This window comes from Meleagris gallopavo, chromosome 7 (genome assembly GCF_905368555.1).
Source record: "Meleagris gallopavo chromosome 7, MGAL_WU_HG_1.1, whole genome shotgun sequence".
Taxonomy (NCBI): Eukaryota; Metazoa; Chordata; class Aves; order Galliformes; family Phasianidae; genus Meleagris; species Meleagris gallopavo.
This window is the reverse complement of record NC_139410.1, coordinates 23135358-23156193: the sequence shown is the minus strand read 5'-3', so window position 1 is coordinate 23156193 and position 20836 is coordinate 23135358. Positions and strand designations below refer to the sequence as shown.

The 20836-nt window shown below is 39.7% G+C and overlaps 2 protein-coding genes and 1 long non-coding RNA gene across 5 annotated transcripts in view; 1 reads left to right on the top strand and 2 right to left on the bottom strand.

Moving 5' to 3' along the window:
• Nucleotides 1-638, bottom strand: part of CYP27C1 (cytochrome P450 family 27 subfamily C member 1) — a 22730-nt gene extending 22092 nt beyond the window's left edge. Inside the window, exon 1 of the mRNA XM_085228730.1 lies at nt 301-638. Within this exon, the coding sequence (XP_085084856.1) occupies nt 301-302 (2 nt within the window). The 5' untranslated portion in view covers nt 303-638. The remainder of the gene's footprint in view (nt 1-300) is intronic.
• The window catches only part of LOC146544004 (uncharacterized), an 8813-nt gene extending 4390 nt beyond the window's left edge, over nt 1-4423 (top strand). Inside the window, exons 3-4 of one of the 2 annotated variants that reach the window (XR_014884544.1) lie at nt 2423-2517; nt 4163-4423. This is a non-coding gene — a long non-coding RNA (uncharacterized LOC146544004). Of the gene's footprint in view, nt 1-2422 lie in introns of both variants that reach the window. The other variant, XR_014884543.1, reaches the window with a different exon arrangement.
• Nucleotides 4351-20836, bottom strand: ERCC3 (ERCC excision repair 3, TFIIH core complex helicase subunit). Of its 2 annotated transcripts, XM_085228721.1 has the most exons (15): nt 20719-20836; nt 20405-20610; nt 19496-19732; nt 19096-19145; nt 18253-18388; nt 17933-18097; nt 16725-16929; nt 15517-15831; nt 14141-14325; nt 12269-12471; nt 10445-10541; nt 10161-10278; nt 8053-8171; nt 5531-5683; nt 4351-5157 (listed from the first exon to the last, which is right to left on the bottom strand). In XM_085228721.1, exons 1-15 carry the CDS (start codon nt 20735-20737, stop codon nt 5023-5025), a joined length of 2343 nt encoding a protein of 780 aa, XP_085084847.1. In that variant the 5' UTR covers nt 20738-20836; the 3' UTR covers nt 4351-5022. The 2 variants fall into 2 exon arrangements, with proteins under 2 accessions (XP_085084847.1, XP_085084848.1); XM_085228722.1 differs by lacking the exons at nt 4351-5157; nt 5531-5683 and having other exon boundaries at nt 8049-8173; nt 10162-10278.

The following is a 20836-nucleotide window of genomic DNA, read 5'->3' as shown; positions in this document are numbered from 1 at the left end:
TTGTGTGGGCTACCACAGCACTGAATATGTAATCACACTATTTTCTTCTCTTTGCTGTGTGGTTCTGTCTGACTTTCAAATAAGAGTTATTAATGTATGCATCACTGTTTGGTGCTTTACCACCATACTTTGCATCCTTACTAGAGCAGAATCCAAGATGGAGGTCAGACTGACTAACTACAGCATGTTTAATAATCAACATTATCAGTAAAACCCAGTTTTGCTCCAAGAGACAGACAAAGCTGAAATAAGTCTTCTAGAGTAGACTAGAAAAAGATAGAAAGAATTAAACTTACCTACATTTGAGTAAGCAGCAGATGATTTCACATGATCTAGGGTAAAAGCTAGACTTGTGGAAGGATGTGTATTGTCTGGCTCCCTTTTCCTTAGAAATCCAAATCACGGATTTGTTTCAGGTAACAGAAGTCCAGTAGTGTTAGAGAAACAAGGAATTCCCACGAAAAATGGTGAACATAGCAGCTGTAACATAAAACTTGTTCGTTCCAATCCACGTAAGCCCACTGAACCGTAAAGGAAAAGTTATGCCGTCAGCTCTAGCCAACCAAAACACATTTATGTGACTTGGAAGATAAACATCTCCTACTTCCACAATCTTGCAGAACATGTATTCATCAGACGTAATAGAAACTTGAATATACAGTTCTTTAAATTTAAACAATGACTTTTGTGCTAGTCTGTCAGTCTGCTGATTTTGAAAAATTGTTTTATGTAACCAGTCAGTTTGGACATTTATTATTCCAAACAAGTTGGAGCACATGCCTCTTTCACAGTAGAAGTGTTTCAATTTTAGTTAACTTTTGGTATGTAACGGAATCACAGTATAAACTAAACTTGACTATTGACAACTTAAGATTGCATATTATTATTGGAGGATAGCTTGCCTGGAAATCCACAATCATCCTGTTCTTTCAGTCTAGACCCCCTAGTGGGGTCATATTAACTGTGCTTTGTTACCTTCACTAAGTTATTTCTAAATCCAATTTAAACTTGCCCTCCTCTTTGCATGAACTCTGACAAAGTTCATCTGAAGCTTTCTTTGTGTCCTAATAGCTTTGCTATGCAGAGTCAGTGGTTACATTATCGTCTTGCAGGAATTTTGTTTTCTCAGAATTATTTTCATTTTTCAATAGTCTTGGCTATCTCTGGCTTTTAATTATTTGATCAGTATCATTAATATTGTACTACGTATAAAACATCACAGTGTTCAAATAGCTAATGCATCTAAACACTTTTATGAAAGCAAAAGGCATTTGATGGGAGGCATTTAACTTGGCCCAAGTAACACCTTGAATTAACACTATAAAGATAGGCTCTTCAGAAATTTCACACGGAAGAATAGTTGAAGCACTGAAATGTCAGAAATTTCAGCAAAAAAAATTTCAGTGTGATTTGAAATATCTTTTCTCTGAAAAAGCCATGCCATTAGTCATGGGTTTTGCTTCTTCTGACTGCTCTTAAATGTATATTTTGAAAGACCTTTTCAAGTTGTGAAATCACTTCATTGGAATTTTAAACGCTTTCCAAATTCCCACTCTTTTTCTTGAAAAAAGACAAATTTGAACTTAACAGAGCATGAGGTGACAACAGAGCTTATAGGTAACTTACTTACGAAGCAGCTTTAGTTTAGAAGAAAAATGAAAACTACTTCTCAGTCTTTGATTTCATCTACCACACTCTAATTTAAAGTCTTAATCAAATATTGTATAAAAGAACTCATAAATCCAAGCAAACTAGCCCATCCCAGCATCTGACAGCACTGTGCATTATTTACTGTTTAATGCTTAAGCAGAAAACCATAAATCAATTGCAATAAATAAATGATTCAGCTTTACTTATAGATTTCTTGTAGCAGGTATAGATGCTTATCCTGTCTTATGGTATACCTGAGAAGTATAGTTGCCTTTAATTCCCATTTTTAAGTTCTTAAACACTGCTTTGCAGAGCTGAAATGCTGTTGGAAAGTGTAACACCAATGTCAATGTGCCCTTATAGTCTTGAAAGTCATTTTAATGAATAGCAGTACTCTTCAAGCATTAATCCTTTGACAGACAGTTGCTGACTTGCCATGGGGATAAAGAGCACAAACATCAGTTTCAGTGTTGCAGACTATCAAAGCCACAAAGAACTATAAAAAAGAATGACACGAAGAAGCTAGAAAGTGGAAGTTTTCTCTGTGAGGAATTCAGTCCAGCTAAGGAGGCGACCAGGAACAGAGTAACCTGAATTACGTCCAAGGAAATTGCACATCTATTCACTGACTTGCAAGAAGTAACATACTTACCCTAAAGTTCACCTGCTTCTGTCACCACTCAGTCTGAAAACAGATTTGCTATACAATTCATGTTACTTTGTCTCCCTCTTATTGAGAATTCAGGATATCATTGAGCTCTATTGTTTGCAGGTGTCAATGGTTTATCAGGATCCATGAACTGCATTGCACTTTGTTGGCTTTGTTATGCCAGAATCCTCCTACAAGAATATAGGCATCTCAGAAAGGTACGTATACAGAAGTGTAATGGCAGAAAGAAAGGGTTCCTTCACATACTTCCTCGAGACAAGCTCAGAACTCTCAGCCACATTGTTTCTACAATTTCTGTAGCAAGCAATCTCGCAATCCATTTGCACAATAAATGGCCAGTAAGCATCTGATGAAGAATGTGAGTGCCTGACTGCAACTTTAGAGCTAGGGCCCAGATTCTTGGGATTCAGGCCACAGGGCAGTGAGAGCCCACTACAGGTACTGTGCAGTTACTGTGAAGCATCATGCTTGAAACCTATCATACTGCTTCAAACAGATTCCTGTGTGACAAAATTCAGTGCTGGGTTTTGTAGGTGAACAAGATAGCTTCATTTCCTACAGAACTGGGATTGCAGACTAATTCTGGAGCAGTATATTGTACCCACACAATACTGAGTTTGGAGTCATGCCTTAGAGAACTGCTAGCCCGTGCAGTTAGTGAGGAACAAGTAGTTTTTCTTAGCAACAGATTCTGTCTGGAAGGCAGAATTGAGTGAGTATATTACAGAGTAGATACAGGAAAGCAATTGTTTTATACTGAGTAACTGCACATCTGTTTGCCACTTGCAGCCACAGCCATCTGTACGGAGTAACTACTGCAGCAATTCTATCAAATTATTAAATTAATAATAATTAAACTGTGAACACCAACACACTATTACCAGAACATGGATTCTTACCTCTTACAATTATTTTTCTTTGCTTAATGCTGGAAGTACTGCATCCCACATAGGCCATTATTTAGAGTAAGATCATTGGACATCACAGCCAAGATTTGCAGAATACTGCATCACTGCTCTAACTTCAAGTACTACTAATGTGACAGTTACAAAAACAAATATTGCTATTAAGCCATTTCCAAATGTAGCAGTTTTTCTCCCCTTCTCCCTCTCCCCAAAGTTTATGATGAAGGGAGTTCCAAAGTTAGTCATAAAGTGTGGTACAGAAAATTATGCAGAGGGCTACTGGTTTACTTTCTCATCTGTCCCACTGCCAGACTCTTTCCATGTTGCTATGAGAGCCTGTCTGAATTATTAGAAGGAAATAATGCTTTAAAACTGAGGAGTGGAAATCAGTGCTAGAACACTGTCCATTGATCTTTTGCCTGTAAGATGCTCAGGTACTGTTGTGAACAGTCCCAACTTGTGAGGCAAAAAACCTAGAACAAGAGAAAGAACCAGGCATTATGTGGTATATCAGAGGATAGAACAAAAACCTCAACTGAATCAAACCAGTTTCATTTTCAAAATTACTCCTGATATAGAAACTGAAAACAAGTGCTGCGTGTTCTGAGCTCAGCCTGCAGTATTGCAAGAAATATTCTACATTTGTGATTCATACTAAAAAGAATCAATTTGTTTCTGAAACACATCTGTCACATAACTTGGATAGCTTTACCATATGTACTCCTTCCAGTAAAGTAATTTTTTTACAATAATCCATTTTGAAACAACAGATCAAGATAAATGCTATTTGATAAGTTGTTCCTAGAACTCTATAAATTCTCAGCAAGGTAAAGAAGAAAAAAATCCACAATACAAGTAGTATAACTAATTGTTGCAGTATTAAATTGAAGGTTTTTTGTTTGTTTGTTTTTCAAGAGTGCTCTTTACTTCTTCATAGGTTTTCTAGAAAGTTACCGTATTTACTTCGTTACGAAAAAAGCCGCAGGAATCTCTCCTTCATGCATTTGCGTCCTAGTCACCCTCTGGCAAGACAAAACACTCTTTGATCCAACAGTAACTTCTATAGTGACACTGCACTGTTTACCAGTTATGGTTTTATTACGTAACTAATAAACAGAACATAAATAACAAGGGAAATAGCTTTTATTTCAGAAACTTTTCAACAGTAGCAACAAAAATAAAGGAAATGGAGCACAGAGTTTATTTGTACTTACTAATGCTTTCATCTAGTTCACTTTGCAGACAGAGCCCTTCTTTCTCTTCACCTTAGAACTTCAAAATATTTCAACCAATTTGTTAGTATTTTAAAACAATTTAAGTCATGATTATCGACTAGGTCCTAGATTAAAAACATTATGTAAAGTGCTCCTATCAGGACTCAATTTATAACTTTCGTTTAAGCAATTTAAACATCAACGTTTTGCTAAGTAGACAGTAATCAGATAAATAATATTTCTAACATCAGTACAAACTTCATATACAAAACCTTTTCAGAATTCACCTGAAAACGTGTCTTCAGCCGATAAAAATAAAATCTGTTCATCACACTGAAAACCAGACAGGTATAACCAGGATCCAGTCACTGGATAATATATATCTCCATGATGAGATTTAGTTCCTTATCTTCTTTCACATTTAATCACTAGAACATAAATGTTGCTAAGCAAAAATGTGGCTACACAGATGCACACAAAGATGTCTTTTAGAGGACCCGCCAGAAATTTCAAATCCATATTTTTAGTTATGGAAAGAGGTACATGGATGCACAGTTCTTATAGCATGCACACACGAAGGACATCATTTCCGGAAGCGCTTAAATAGTGGGTGGATGTGCTTATTTGAAGATGCCTTACTCCGAGATGAGTGATATTCCATATAAACCGCATCATCTGCTCCTGACATAGAGCTCATTGTGCCTGTACGACGTGACATCTGTAAGTATGGGGAGAAAAAACACATGCTTGGAGTGTGTGATTAGACAGATCAGCTCTCATCTACAGACCTTCTGACCAAAAAGCCTTCAAAGTTGGTTTTTATTTTCCTTAAAGGAGAATTTCTACTAAGAAAGTAACTGCCTACCACTTACTCTTATGTGAAGTGGCCTCTTAGTTTCTGCCCTTTGGACATGAGGAAATCAGTGAATTAATTAGCCAAGTGCTAATGCAGCTTAAAAAAAAAAAAAAAAGTTTTCCAGTATTTTACAAAGACACTAATGCATCAGTGGTGGCATCACATTCAGAATTAAAATGGAACAGTCCTATTCTACTGCATTTGTGGTCATCCTTTTCAAAGTATTTTTCATTACCTGAACTGACTTTGAACCATATTCTCCAGCAACTACCTCCTCCTCAGCATCTAGGTCAGATGCTTGTAGGACTTTCTGAAGAAGTTGCTGCTGTTCTTCTTTGGACGAAAATGAAAGTTCTTCTTCTTCCATGCCTGCAAGCTTTGTTATTACCTAAGAAACAGAGTACAATACAAGGTGGAGGTTTTTGAACAGTTGTTAGTTATGGTGAGTGTGCAAGTGAATCCTCCACCTCACAATCTCCTGTTATATTCTGGCTGGAAATGCATTAGCTCTAGACAGAGAACGTATACCAAATGCTCATTCCGTGCCAGCTTGACCAGGAACCTTATTGGAAGGCTGAGTTCATGCTGTAGCTTCAGGTTTTGTCCAGTTTAAGAACTAGTACTTTATATTGCATGAATATACTTTATACTAAAAGACTTTGTATTTCGTAACAATAATCAATTAGCTTTCCTGATGCCAAGAATTTTAACATACACATTTAGGAACATACGTCAGCAGTGTCACTGTTGTCAGTGGCAATTTCTAAATTGAAAAAAATGCATTTCTCTGAGAAATATGTAGTTTTAAGAAAGGGAAGGGAAGCAACCTGTCCTACTATACTAACAAATGAACTCTACGATTCCTCGTTATCTATGAAGTGCACGTGCTGTGATCACCTCGAAAACAAAATGAAACCACAGGAAGAACTGCATTAGCATGTTTACAGTTGTTGCAAAACGGTGCTAGCGCATCTCATAAAACAGAAATAATTTCCACTCCACCACAATATTTTTAAGATGTTGAACAGATGCCAAGTTTAAAGTAATTAGATTATTTGAAACAATAAGTTCTCCTGCTGTTGATTTAAAAGTCAATACATTCTGCATTCAACCTCAAAAAAGCAATACAGTATGGTAACTAAACTTCAGTTAGCTAACCAAACAACTCCTAAATAATTAAGACTCCAAGCAGCAAACAGTGATGACAAGGTTGTATAAACGAAGCAAAGACAAAATGTGTGATCTAGCAAACAGTTATGCTAATTCCCTTGTTGCTGGAAGGCAGAGAAATGAGCTTCTGATAGATGAAAAGAAGAAAATCCTAGAAGAAAAATGCATACTGTTACCTTTTAAAGAGAGTACCAAATTTTTAGTAATGTTAGGCATCAGGAATAAAAATTCCAAAAGAAAAGATATCAGCACTGAAATAATTGCCTAAAGATAAAGTAGAGTCATGAAGGCAAACATCTGCTGGGAATGACATACACAGTTGATTCTGGCTTGTAATGAAGAAACATTAGATGGTTTCTTCAAGTTTCTTCCAACCCTACTGTTGTTCAATGCCAGCTATGACTAAAGCTTAAAGTTCAGCAAACAGAATAAAACAGATATTCTAATATTTTGCTACTAATCTTTAAATAAAGAACATGCCAGTACTGCTCAGCTAAAATTTTGCTCCAGAAATTCAGCTGCCATTTGCACTTTTGTTCCCATGAAGTCCGAACACTTAGGACAAGGTCTTCCTTCAAAGTAAAACCCCTCTATTTTAACCTCTTACTTAGTTCTACAATCCAAGATTTATATTCAAAAAAAAGCAGAGGGATTTCTTTAATCTTCTTGGCTATAGCTACATAGACTCATCTGTTGTAACTACCTGCAGGTGACTGACTTACAATTTTGTGAAGATACATTCACTACAAAGCAAAGCAAGGTTTTTACATGTAAAGCCTATGGCATGTCTGTTTTGATGCAAAGACCTCCTCTTTAACAGGGCCACTGATAACAAAGCAGTTTAATTCAGAGCACCTGCAGTTCATATAGGTTCTACCCACACAGATGTCCCAAAATGCATGCCTAATGATGTCTCTAATGATCTTCAACAACTATGTTCAAGTGCAGTCCAGTAGAGGCTGCTTGCTTCCACCTTGTTCAATTTGTGGCGTGACTGCTGTGCATGGCCATCTGGAACATCATTTGTCTTTCACATCACTGTCACTACTGCTGAAATGCACCACCCTCACTGTGCTCACATCCACTGTTTAGTCTCCATAAGTGTTCAGCAAGCTTCAATGAATGTCAATGGGTGCCATCTTTTCTGCATGGAGGAATTCAATTCCACACCTTTGCTTCATATGCACTTCCATGTCAGACACCATTTTATCAGACTGCCCCTCTGCTGCCATCTGTCACACAACAACAACATGTAACAGAGTATTGATGGGAAGATTCAGCCTTTACTGCCATACCACCAACATCCACCTCTGCTGTTGTGAACCAACATAATAAAATAGGAAGCATTACTTTCATATCTGCCCTTATAGAATACTTACCTTCCTAAAAGCTGTATTAAACTACATGTATCTACCCTCACAGTAACATAGTTAACAGAATAATGCAGGAAAATTTTTTGCCTGTAAGCAAAATTTTCATTAATACATTTCACAACCACAATTCTTAAGTATCTGACCTAGCCATAAAATGAAAGAATTAAAGCTATATTCACAGGCCACAGTTTAACAATTGGAAGGGACGACTTACCTTGAAGCTATAGCCTTGATCTACGAGAAACCGTTGTCGCTTGGTTGAATATGCCATTTCTTGAGTGTCTTGGGATACAAGAGAATAAAAAAAGGCATTGTATTCCTCTGCAACCATGCCTAGGAGACAAAGCCACCAAATGATTAGTTCCATTTGGGTCAACCAAGAAGAAAAAAGGACAAAATTGTAAAAGTAGGTGTTCAAATAAGAATTCTCTCCACAAAATCAATTTGTAAGATTTAAAATACAGGCTGCATCCTGACCTTACATAAACTGAGTGACAAAGCACACCACACTGAAATTCCTACTCTTGTTCATAATAACTTGAGCATAAGTTAGATGAAATGGAAAAGGAAATTTAGACTAACCCAGTTATGCTGGTACCCTGACAACTTGCTACTTAACTATGCAAAACAAAGTAAAAGAAAAAATTACTTACATAATAGTTTGCGAGCAAGTGGTAAGAAGTCAAAAAACAAAGATTGTAATCGATGTCAAAAAAGATAAACAGAAATTACAATGGAAATTTATCAATGTAAGCCAAAGTTAGCAATCTTTTTGCATTAAAAGGAAGATAAAAGGATAAACCAGTCTGTGCATTTTTAGCAATGAAAAACAACCAACCAAATCAAACAAAAAAAAAAAAAACACCACCAACCAACACAGAACTGAAGCACTGCAATTTTATTCTCCATCTGACAGTTACCAATAATTTCCTCTGAAATATGACTACTTCCTAGGGAATACTCATTCTGTCTAAACTAAGCGCCAACAGACTGTGACATAAACCAATTTTCAAGCTTCTTACTACCTTAACTCAAGAGAATTCTTGAAGTAGAACCATTTCACCTTGAGCTACTTTATAATTTGTCTCAAGAAGATATAAATGGGATTAGAGCAGATTAAACATCTCCTATTTATCAGTTAATAGAACAGACTTATGTGAGTGTCTTTCAGGAAACATTCAGTTAATCAAGTCAACCAGCAAATTCTGCCTGAGCAATTCTCCTTAGTTCAAGACTAATAGAAATGTCAGAAGAAGTGACAGAAGCATCCCCATAGCACTCATACACGTTCTTCAAACTGAGACACAGATAGATTTCAAACCAATGAAGCAATTCCTAAAACCCTGACTGCTCAATAAGTTTAAATCCTACTCACATACATACCCATCACAGAAAAAAAATGCCAGTACAACTGGACAGTTTTTTTTCCTAGGTGATCTCCACACTCTGAGTCCAGAACATACCATAAAAAGCAAAGCTCACCATCACTGAAGCTACAGTGACACTGTAACTCCACAGATATCCTGGGCCAGAGCAACAAGTAGCTTTTCGGCTTACAGTTTATTTATCCTCTAGAAACATACTGGAGGATGAGGGGAAGAACAGCAAAAACCTGATGAACTATTCAACCTGATAATATAAACATGATTTTGACAGTCTTTGGGTAGGAAGTAAATGCTACAGCACTCCATTTACACTTTGCTATGGATGGACAGGATTCCTGTTCCTGTTAGTGACACAGCTTTCTACAACCTCCACTTTAATAACCATTCTACAATTACTCAACTTTAATAAAATAATAAAACAAGCATTAGAGGAGAGAAATACCTCATAGAAACAATGCTAGATTTATTCTAACATACTATATACAAATTCACAAGTTTGGAGGAATAAAAAACATCACCGGGTATTCTGGCTCCTGGAACACTGAATGCTTCTACTAATACTACGCAGATTTCACATACTGAGTGTAAGTTCTTAAAACAGAAAGGGGAAACAATGCTATTTTGGCATAGTAAACCCTCGTAACAGGAGGGCAAAGAAAATGCAAGAAAGTATTCAAGAAAATTCATTTCTGGCTAAAAAAAAAAAAAATGGAGAAAAGAAATGAGAGATTCTGCAAATGAGAAACAGAACAGCATCCATATTATTACAAAAAAAAAAAAAAAAAGGAAAACATTTCTCTGACACGGGATCTTAAACTACCTTCTTATTCATGACATTGCAGTTTATTCAGTCTGTGTTTTCAGTATTCTAAATAATTGAGAAATTATCTGAATGCTGTACTGTATTCCAACGAGCAAAGTCCAAGAACCACCTCACCTTTTTTGGCTCTCAGTACTCGCCCCAGTCTTTGAGCCTCCTGCCTCCGAGATCCACCGTGGGATGAAATCTGAATCAGAACATTGGCTTCAGGCAGATCAAAGGACGTGTCACCCACCTACAACAGAGAAGCAATGTCTGAGCAGCATCTTATTTCCATGCATCACTAACAACTTTGTACAAAGTATACCTTTATTAGTTGCAATAATGTCAAATGCCCAATGTGCTTGTTCCTATATAAGGTTCACTCTGAAGATGAGTACAACAACATACTACATCCTCACCTTTGAAATGAAAATAGTGTTGATTTTTGGATTGTGCTTGAAGTTTTGTAGAATTTGCATTCTTTCTCCTTGTGCAGTAGGACCATATATGTATGGTCTGAAAAAAACCAGAACATATGCAAATTAAACCAATTCAAAACTTCTCATTTATTAACAGGTACTAAGATATCATGGCACGGAGCTCATTACACAGTGATTTAAACATAATACGGCACCAGTGAAAAAAACAGCATGAGCTATACGACTCTGGGTGACAGACTTAAAACAGAGTAAAAACTGGCTTAAGAAATTTGAGTTCTGAGGCCTCAAAAATTCAAGGCCAAAATAATTCCTGTCACATGCATGTTCTGTTCCCTGCTGGTACCAAAGTAATGGGATGGGGTAGAGGAGGAGCTGGTGCAGCAGCAGCCACCAGACAGTGCCAATTTCCCTCCACTGGGGAGCCCACCTGCCCCACACACTTGAACCAGGCAGTGGAACCCACCTGCCGAGCCAGCACAGCCAGGCAGACACGGCCTGGGCTACTACTGCAGCACCCACTGGGCTGCTCCCTCCTACACAGACCCATAACTCCTGCCACACCCAAACCAGCAGCCCCTGTTTATGCCTAATGCCAACTCTGAGCATGCCCACAACAAACTACGATTAGAGAACTTTCCGGTTAAAATGTTCTGTTTCATCTAGCACTGCAACCCCTCTTTCTCTCTAGCTATTACAGATCTATAAACTGGAGATCCATCCACATCATGTGGGAAGGAGAACTGAGTCAAGAATGTGAAAAGCAAGCACCTAATGTTCAAATAGTTCTCTTGCTGTACTTCTACAGCATCTTCCATACTTATAAACCGTTAGGCTACTTTGTGAGCACCCCTTCTAGGCATGTGCCTTTGTTAAAGGCTCTTGTTCTGCGGTGCACTGCACACTGCTAGCAACATTCCAGAGGCATCATTACAGCTAATCTCTGTCCAGACAGATTTAAAAAATGATGAAAGAGACCACGGGTGTTGGAATTCATCCAGAACTGCTAGCTCTGCTATTCGATGCACAGCAAGCCAAAACAACATAGCCATTAAACTATAGTGAAAAGTGATCATTAATTTTAGAAAGTGCAAAAAGATTTGTTTGTAGTTTTGCTGAGTACTGTCAAAATTCCTAGACATTAAATCACGCAAACAAAATGCCCCGCAGCTTCCAGTAATCAACACATTATTTGAGCTTGACACAGAAAGCATGAGGCCAGCTTCTAATGCTTATTTTCCCCAAGGCATTGCTGTATCCCTGATCCTTGCAAACACTCTCCCTGGTCAAACATCCCCTCCCAAGCCATTCACACACACTGAGGTCAACCCCTCAGCAAACTCTATTTGCAATAATTTTATAGACATTAGGATAGCTGATCCTGAAAGATCCCAAGCACACATTTGAAAACATTCCTGTCAGAGATACAGGAGAGAAGCTACAGTCCATTATAGAAATAGTTCTGGAAAGATTTTTAAAGGCTTCCTAATTTTACCAAGTGGCTTTCAACAATAATAACAATAAAAACAATAAATGGAGAAAAACGAAGTTTTTCATAGAAAACTTGGATGAAAACTCCTCTGAGCCAAGTGCTAAACAGATTCTTTTCAAACAGTTCTACAATGGAATTTATTTTCAATGCCTATAAATCCATCCAGAGAGTAATTTCCTGAACTCCTCCTATAAGAGAATTGTAGTTAAAGTATTACAAGAAATGTCTAGAGGATACTGAGATCTGTAAGATTACAAGTTAATTTTCCAGGAAGGAGGAAAGCAACAGCATCATCATTAGTTCTGAACACTTACTTCCCAAGTCTGATTGCGTACTCCTTCAGTGCAAACACATTGTCAGCAAAAACAATGATTTTATCATTCCGTCGCTCATGAAACTTAATCAGGAACTGGCAAGCTCTAAACTTATTTGGGTTCATGGTGTACAGTAGTATCCGTTTCTTTGTTTTGATTGCTACATACTCTCTATAAAATTCAGGTGACATTGGGCACCAAACCTAGAATTAGAGAATATACACAAAGTAAATCTATCTATTAACTCCAGTAAGAATTTAAACAATATTAGGGGATAATAATGCATTTTATACCTTTCTATGCAGCAGAGGCCACAAATCCTAACACGATTCATTTCTGTACTAAAATGAAGTACTGCCTGGTCTAGTCTTTAGAACTACTAACTCTTTTAACCTCATTAATACAATCTTCCAAAACGCTGGGGCAGTGAGGTCCACAACAGAAACAAGCAGTGGGATTGGAGCAGGACAGGAAACTTCCTGTTTAAAATCTGATAGTTTCACTGAATGCTATTACATTTTACAAAAGTAGAATGAAAGGAATTAACTGTGCAATATTTCTGTCACTGCAGTCAAAGCCTTTGCCCTAAAAATTCACTTTCATCCATGTTCTGAAAACCTAGTTATATTTAGTTCTCATTACAGAACACATTTACCAATCCTTTCCTCATATATAATCAGCTTTATTTCAAGATATATTGAGTTTACATCTTTCAAAACAGAATTTATTAGAAGTTTTCAATGGCTTTATCTGCACAGCATCATGCACTGTGCATGAACTGACACACCTATCACAGTACAGTAAAGATTTAGTCATTGTGATAATTTTTCTTTACAGTAGAGATTGAAAATAGAAGAAATTATGAACTTTAAGCAAATGCAATGACACTACAGCATGTCATCACAACATGCATAATTTTATCTAAATTACATACATTTGTTCTGTATGTGGCTTCCTCTACCATATTCATCACACAATACAAATTTAACAAATAATATTTAAAAAGGTCTCTTTCATAATTACTCCTCCAGCTAAAAGATCCTCAGCAAAAAATCTATTCACACCTGTGACAATCTGTATGAGCTTATTTAATAATCCAATTTGCTCTGTGCTCTTAAAAATTATCACAATGGATGAGGCTAGACTGTCAGTCTGTCCCAGAAAGGCTATTTCCAACATTTTAGCACGCCTGGGTGAAATGCTTGCACTTATCTGACATTACATTTTCATCTCATCCATTTGCTGGAAAGAAGAAGTCACACATGATTACATTGGAAAGAAATAGCAAGATCTAGTGCCATGTTTTCTGTTTCCATCCTGAGGCCTTAAGGCTTGAAATAAGCAGGTGGCTTCTTAATTTTTAAGCTCCCTACTATCCTTCTTTGTTTTAATAGTTACAAGACTTTTTCCTCAAAGAAGACTACAGACTACCAGCTGAAGTCTCTCAAAAGCAGCTTCAAGTATACCATTTGACCAACACTATCATACAGAACTGAGCTTAAAATACGAAATGAAATCAGTGCAAATCCCAGCTGCATCAGAGTAGGTCTACAACACTGCAGCTGCTGGTTTGTTTGTTTTATTTTTGTTTTCCCAAATGCTAAATAAGAGAGAACTGGTCAAGCACCACAACCCCCCAAAAAGAGAAACAATGCTGAAGACACACTACAGGACTGCAGCATGTTCATATTGATTACTGACAGCCCTTTTTGAACTACTAAGTGAAAAGCCAACAGGGCACGTCCTGCTCACACAGTTCAATACTTACAGTTCTTCCTTTCAAAAAAGGAAAAAAAAAAAAAAAAAAAAAAAGCTAAAAAAGCTATAAGCATGCTAAATATACACCAGTAGTACTGAAAAGCAGAACATCACCTCAGCACACTGGACTTTAGCAATGTAGCCACTGTTCTGCAGCTCCATCCAGTTGGCCTCATAAAGCTTTGGTCCAATCAGGAAGTTCAGATCAACAATTTTATCATCTTCTCTGACCAGGGTAGCAGTCAGTCCCAGTTTACAATGAGCTTGTACAATAGTGAGCACACGTCTGAACATTTTTGCTAAGAAACATAAGACACACTTACTGTTTACTTTTCTGAATGGATTTAGAATACAAGTACTGCAATTTCACATATTAAAAAAAAAATAAAAAAAATCATAAACTTCTAAACGCAAAGCAAGCATGGTCTTAGGAATTATCATCCCATTTTATACGCTTGTAACAGTATTCTGTGGCACAGCAAAACCTCACATTGATTTCAGCCTTAGTTTGCACCTCCAGTGTACTCTAAAAAACCCTATCAACCTTTTGCATTTGTATTACTTCCTGTTTCCCAAAAAGAAAAGTAATAGAGAGAGGTTACATGACTTATCTTAGCCATGTAGCATTTCATTAGAAGACATAACACCAGTACTCTTGGCTGACTTTGTCACGTTCAGGACTAACATAAGGCAGAATTATTTCTCTTTAAACTGTTTCAAATCCTGTGATTGCAGTCTGCAGGCATAGAAGAACTTATACCTTAATTTTTATGAAATGAAGAAAAGTGAAAGAACTGTGTCAGCAACGTGCTGCTTTGTTAATCAAAGTCCATCCCAGAAATCTCTCATTTCAGTAGAGACCAAATTATACTCAAATTTCAACACGACAGCAATACAGAACAGCTGACAGAATCCTGGGTGGTCACTTCACCAGGATAACTCCACAGATGCTTTAATACCACATTACTGCTTTCCAATTGTCTTCAACAGCTATTTCTGGACAGTTACTACTACAGTTACTCGAATGTTATGGAATAGAAATAGGCAGTAACACCTAACCCTACAGTGCAACTGCATCTCAAAACCAAAGACAGCAGATTAACTCTGTCCTGTTCCTAAAGAGAGTGCTACCATCCACAAGCAAATTTGTCTACAGCAAAATTATACACATTTAATTTGGGTACCCTCTCGAGCAGTTTATCAACCCACACAAAAGGCACTCATATTTTCTACTACCATTGTAGAGAACAACAGAACTTTAGGACGGTTTCAAAAAAAACAAACAAAAAAATCAAAGGTCAGTTAAACTCCACAACACTGGGCGGGGAAAGGGGGGAAAGATGGCCGTTTACTTGTTTGTCTCAAAACCCTATGCCTTGAGTTTACCAACTGGGTTAAACATGAGCAAGCTAATAACCCCACAAGCTTTCACAGAGCAAAGTAACATTACCAGTACATACAGCAGGAGAGCCTGCACACCATTTCCTTACCAGGAATAGTATGTACTTCATCGAGTATCATAAGGCCCCATTCTCGACTTTTAAGCCACTCCATTACTCTTTCTGCTTCCCAGGATCTTTTAGTCGTGTGTCCCAACATGGAATACGTGCTGATAGCAATAGAACAATCAATGGGCTTATCTTTGGCATCAGAGGTGAAGCGACATATCTGACTGTCATCGATGGTGGACCACATCTTGAACTGCGCTTTCCACTGTTCTACAGACACTGCAGAATTACCAAGGACCAGACACCTCTTGCGGACGGTACACGCAGCTGTCACTCCAACTAGAGACTTGCCAGCACCTGTGGAAGGAGTGATATTCACTATTTATCTCACAGATATCATTGGAGTAGTTGGAAAAAGAGTGAAGGACAACAGGAGATGTGCGAGAGGATATGAAATCACATAAGGGCTGTCTTCACTGGTTCCTTAGTAGAGTAGTCTTAAAGAAATTGATTGTCTACTTCTATAAAAACAGCTGGATTGCCTACTACAAGCTGCTTTCTTAGGAAAATCATTGCAAACGCTGCTTTTGCCAGTTAGAAGCAATCATATTGTTTTCTTCTTTTCAAATACAGGATAAATTCCAGGTGGCTACAGAAAGCATCTCCTCCATACCTGTCCCACAAGCTATGTACATGCACCACACAGCAAGTCCTTATGTGTTTCCACTCCTGTTTCACATTTCCAACATCCCTTATGCACTCTTTCAGGCCCTCCTTGTATCTCCTGCACTGCCATAAGCAGTCTCCCATTTTCTCCCTCTTTAATTACTCCCCAGGGATTGTCTTAACCTTGCTTGCACCCCAACCTTCTCCACCTCCCTGCTCTCACCCAAGGATGAAATTATTCCAGTGCCAGCAGTTTTACATTTCACTGGAAGATAAGCACAGCTGACTCAGAGGGTACAGAAAAAATATGAGTGGTAATCTATCACAGCTACAAATGAGCTCTTCAGTCACTAGTGAAACAAAACACCTGACAGCTCTACTAATCGGGCTTTTCCCCACCATTCTCATCACTCACTTGCTAAAAATCCATCAGGACTTGGCATACTTGTACCCAGACCAGTCCCTATTACAGTCTGAAGTCTAAGCAGCTGACAGATTTGAAAGTTCTTTATTTGCCTGCAATAAAGAACAAAATCCCTAAAGAAGAAAACCCTTAAAAAAAAAAAATCAACTCAGTAATTTACCACATGGCAAGACAATAACACCAGATCTGGCTCGCCCATTTCCAAACATCTTCCTCAGGCTTTTCTCTTGATAGGGTCTGAGGACAGCTGTAGGTTTCAGATCTATATTAATATCAGGATTCACAGAATCATTTCTGAAATCATATTCTGCCAGCAATGGGTAGTCCAATTGGATACAACGCTTCTGAAGTTCTTCAATCATCTCCTGAGGAGGAGACAAAGCTTCAGGTGCTAAATTCTCCACATCATTTAACAATTACTGATTATGCAGTAATAGGTCAAAGTCACATTTAACATTTACGCTCATTAAGTCTGCAAGAGTTGAAGTTCATTTCAATAACTTTGTGACAACCTCCCTGCTCCAACATTTGAAATAACAGCCCGTACTAGACAGAGCTGTTTTGACACATGGAAGTGTAAGACACATTAATCTGAAATGAGTTCTTTATCGGGCAGTGACTGAACTACACTCTGAAGCCACGCAACAAAAAGCTCAATAACAGACACAAAAGGTCTGGTGTGCCACATGGAAAGACTTACTGAAGCTGCACACCTGTTATAGGGAAAAGCTTCATACCCTGACAATGCAGTTATTCCATCACCATGACAGGTTGATTCTATCACCAAAAACTGTTTCTGGTTATTCTGGTTATTAAGTACTTCTCTGGCTATTAAAAAGTTCTCTTTTTATTACTTCTGCTTTCCCCAGAAAAGCCTCATTAGAATCACCAAGTCCAGGTAGCAACAAGACAAGCTTTACAAAAGCTCTCTGAAGGCCAAGTCGGGACTGCACTCTAACCTCCAGCTTCTCAAGCTAGGAAAACAGAACCACCAAGAGTTTCTTCTGTAAATATCAATTGTGAGGAAAAAAAGTTCTGAAACTAACAGATTTACTCTCCGCTGAATTCTCATTAGTCCTGCACAAAGCAGCATCAAGCTGAGCACAAACAGAACCTCCTTTAGCTTCTGAAACCTCTCTAGCTTGTAAGCCACTACACTCTGTGGGCAGAGAAGGAACATTCTGCTGTCTGCTTGCTTTGTACTGGGAAGGAATATCCCAAGGTTTTGGAAGGCAAAAGGAAAGAAACATCATTGCCTTCCAGTGACCTACATTAAACAAGGAACCACTATAATTTATATTATCCCTCATGCTTATTTGGTGCACATCCCCTAAAGCTGCAAATGCTAAGAGACTAAAGTGTTCATGCCTGCTTGACTTCAAAAGACACTGTCTGTGTTTCTTCCTCCTCCTCCTCATCTTTGTCCATCTGCTCATAAAACTCATATAAGTCAGCTGGGACATCTGGCTTGTTTTGAACATCTGCTTCTTGTGATGTCGATGGACCAAAGCTGCTTTCGCTGGACTTGGAAATCTGAAAAAGACAGAAAGGAACTTTCACCAAAAGGTTCACTATGGCTGACAAAACTGAAAACAACTGCTAACATGACTAATGTACAGTAATGACTCCAAGCTACAGAACAGCTTATCTAACGTTAATTCCATCATTTTAAAACACGCCAAACGTACCGCTGATTTACTTGTGAATGTCTCTGTAATGAGCTCTGTTTCTTCACCTTCAGCATTTCTCAGGCGACAGTCTTTAATAACGTGGTCTTGCAGGAGTTGTTGAATGACATCAGGATGGGTACTTTCCACAAAATACCTAAAAGAACAAAAAAACACATCTCCATGAACTAATTAAGACAATAACTTACTGTAAAAAGTGGTGAGTGCTCAAATCTACAACTGGCCCAGACACACTCGCAAGTAACCCACTTTGGGCGGTAATTTAAAAGTAAACAAATTACAACCATCAAAAAATTTTAAAAGGTGCCTCACTTCAAAAGCATTGCGGATTTTCACATTATCAGTCTTCTCTCCTTCAGTTTAAAATCTTTCCCCCTTATCCTACCACTATCTACCCATGTAAAAAGTTGATTTCTCTTCTGTTTATAATCTCCCTTTAAATACTGGAAGGTTGTAATGAAGTCTGCCTGCAGCCTTCTCTTCTCCCGACTGAAAAAGCCCAGCTCCTTCAGGCTGTCTTCAGAGGAGAGATGCTCCAGCACGGTGGACATCTTTGTGGCCCTCTTCTGGACCCTCTTCAAAAGCCTGACATCATCCCTGTGTTGGGGGCCCCAGACCAGGATGTTATACTTCAGATAGGGCCTCACAAGGACAACCCTGTTCTGTGCACCCCTTTCTCTTGCAGCCCTGGAATCACTGGCCTTCCAGGCAGCAAACACACACTGCTGGCTCACGTTAGGTTTTCCATCTGCCAGGACCCCTACGTTCTCCTCAGCAGGGCTACTCTCAAGCAGTTTTTGGAAGATTACCTCTTTAACACCAACTGTGGCAAAAGCAGCCTACCTGTTGCGTTTCAGCACCAGCTTCACCTTCCCATAGCTGACGGTACACAGCTGCAAACAGATAACAGCAGTCATTAGGAAAACCCAAAAGAGTGATTCTAGGTTTGGGTGCAATTCAGTTTCTTAAGAACATGCTGCATCTTCATTTATTTGCAGTGCTGTTATGCTTATGGAACAACCTCGAAGAAAAATGTTCAGAACACACCAATCTTTATGGAGCCATATACAACAGAAAAAGGGAAAAAGAAACTAAAGTCTCTGCTCTCTTACAACAGTACGATAGAATAGAGTAAAACGGTAAAAACACTGAGTAAAAAAGATGTATATAAAAACATAGCAGTAATGCAGATACAGCAGATAAGAACATCAGACAGCTGTGCAATACAGCAACACAGACTTACCTTGATGAACTGAATGATTCCCTCTGGCACACCGGTCTTGCTCAGTTTCTGCAGGTACTCTGTGATATCACTGGTCTGCAGGCCGACACTGACAGCAGCATACAGGGAGTAAGCTGTCAGTTTGTACTCGTGGATGTGGGTCGGTCTGCACACGGGCTCAGCAATGGCAACCAAAAAATCCTGTGCATATTTGTAAACAGGAGAAAAGGCTTCCAGGAAAATATGGCCATCAGGAGCCTACAGAAACACAAGGAAATGCAGAAGGTATGCCAGCGTTTCAGCGTTAGCTGAAGAAAATCAGGATTTTCCTACAAAGCAGCCACTGGGATACGGACTCCTCTATTTAGGTGATAATTTATCACCGGGTTTCATCCAGTGCTGAAACTTAAGGCACCTGCCTTAAGAATGAGGTAACAAGGAAAAGATAAACAATAATCTTACTGAAAAAGAGCCAACCTAACAAGAAAGCCCAGAAAGGCAGCGTGACTTGGGGCGTGCATCCAGCCCATCGCACCGGACTGCTCGTCCCCGAGGCAGCACTTCGGTGAGGGCAGACAGCTGTAAGCAGAACCGCACAAACAGAGCAGAGGCACCGGCACAGGAACAGACACAAGCTGTCTTCTAAACGGGGCCAGACGCGGGTTTGTCTGCGTTCCTTCTATGGCAACAAAGCTCGAACACGTCCGGGCTGACACAGCCCTCCGTGTTAACAGCCCACGTTACGGTCAGCCGCCTCGCCTAACTGCGCCCGTACTGCCGGCCTCACTTCGGACACGCCAACAACCGCACGGACGCCCTTTTCGTCCTACGCAAATCACGGCGAAGCGCAGCCCCCCCGCCGCCGTTTTCCTGCACGCGGCCGCCCCGCCGCCGCCGGAGCGCCGCCGAGCCGAGCCGCGCTGCACGTACCACCCAGAGCGGCCGCGAGGCGTTGTCGGCCTTCAGCGGCATCTGCAGCCGGTAGTCCTTGGCGCCGTACTCGTCCAGCTTGGCGCCGCTATCCTCCACCTGCTTCCCCGCCGCCGAGGGCACGGCCTCCTGCGAGTCCTTCCCGGGAGCGTCATCCTCCTCCTCCTCCTCGTCCTCGTAGTGCCGCTTCTTGGACTTCTTCTTGTCTGCGGCACACCGCGGCGTTAGAGAGCCGCGCACCGCCCGCCAACCCCCGCCCCGCGGCGGGCACGGCCCCCAGCCCCGGCGCCCCTTCCCCGCCCTGCCCCGCTCACCCCGCTCCTTCCTGCCCATGGCCGCCGCGCCGCGCCCGGCTGAACGACGGCGACCGGAGGACGTTGCGTCACTTCCGCCGCGCGGCGCGACGGCGTGGTGGGAAGGGGCGGGGCGGGG

Coding starts and splice junctions, on each gene's coding strand:
- ERCC3 (XM_085228721.1), bottom strand. Junction 19,733..20,404: donor CCTCGCGGCCGCTCTGGGTG/GTACGTGCAGCG, acceptor GTGTTTCTGTAG/GCTCCTGATGGCCATATTTT. Junction 8,172..10,160: donor AGTACTGAGAGCCAAAAAAG/GTGAGGTGGTTC, acceptor TTTGTCTCCTAG/GCATGGTTGCAGAGGAATAC.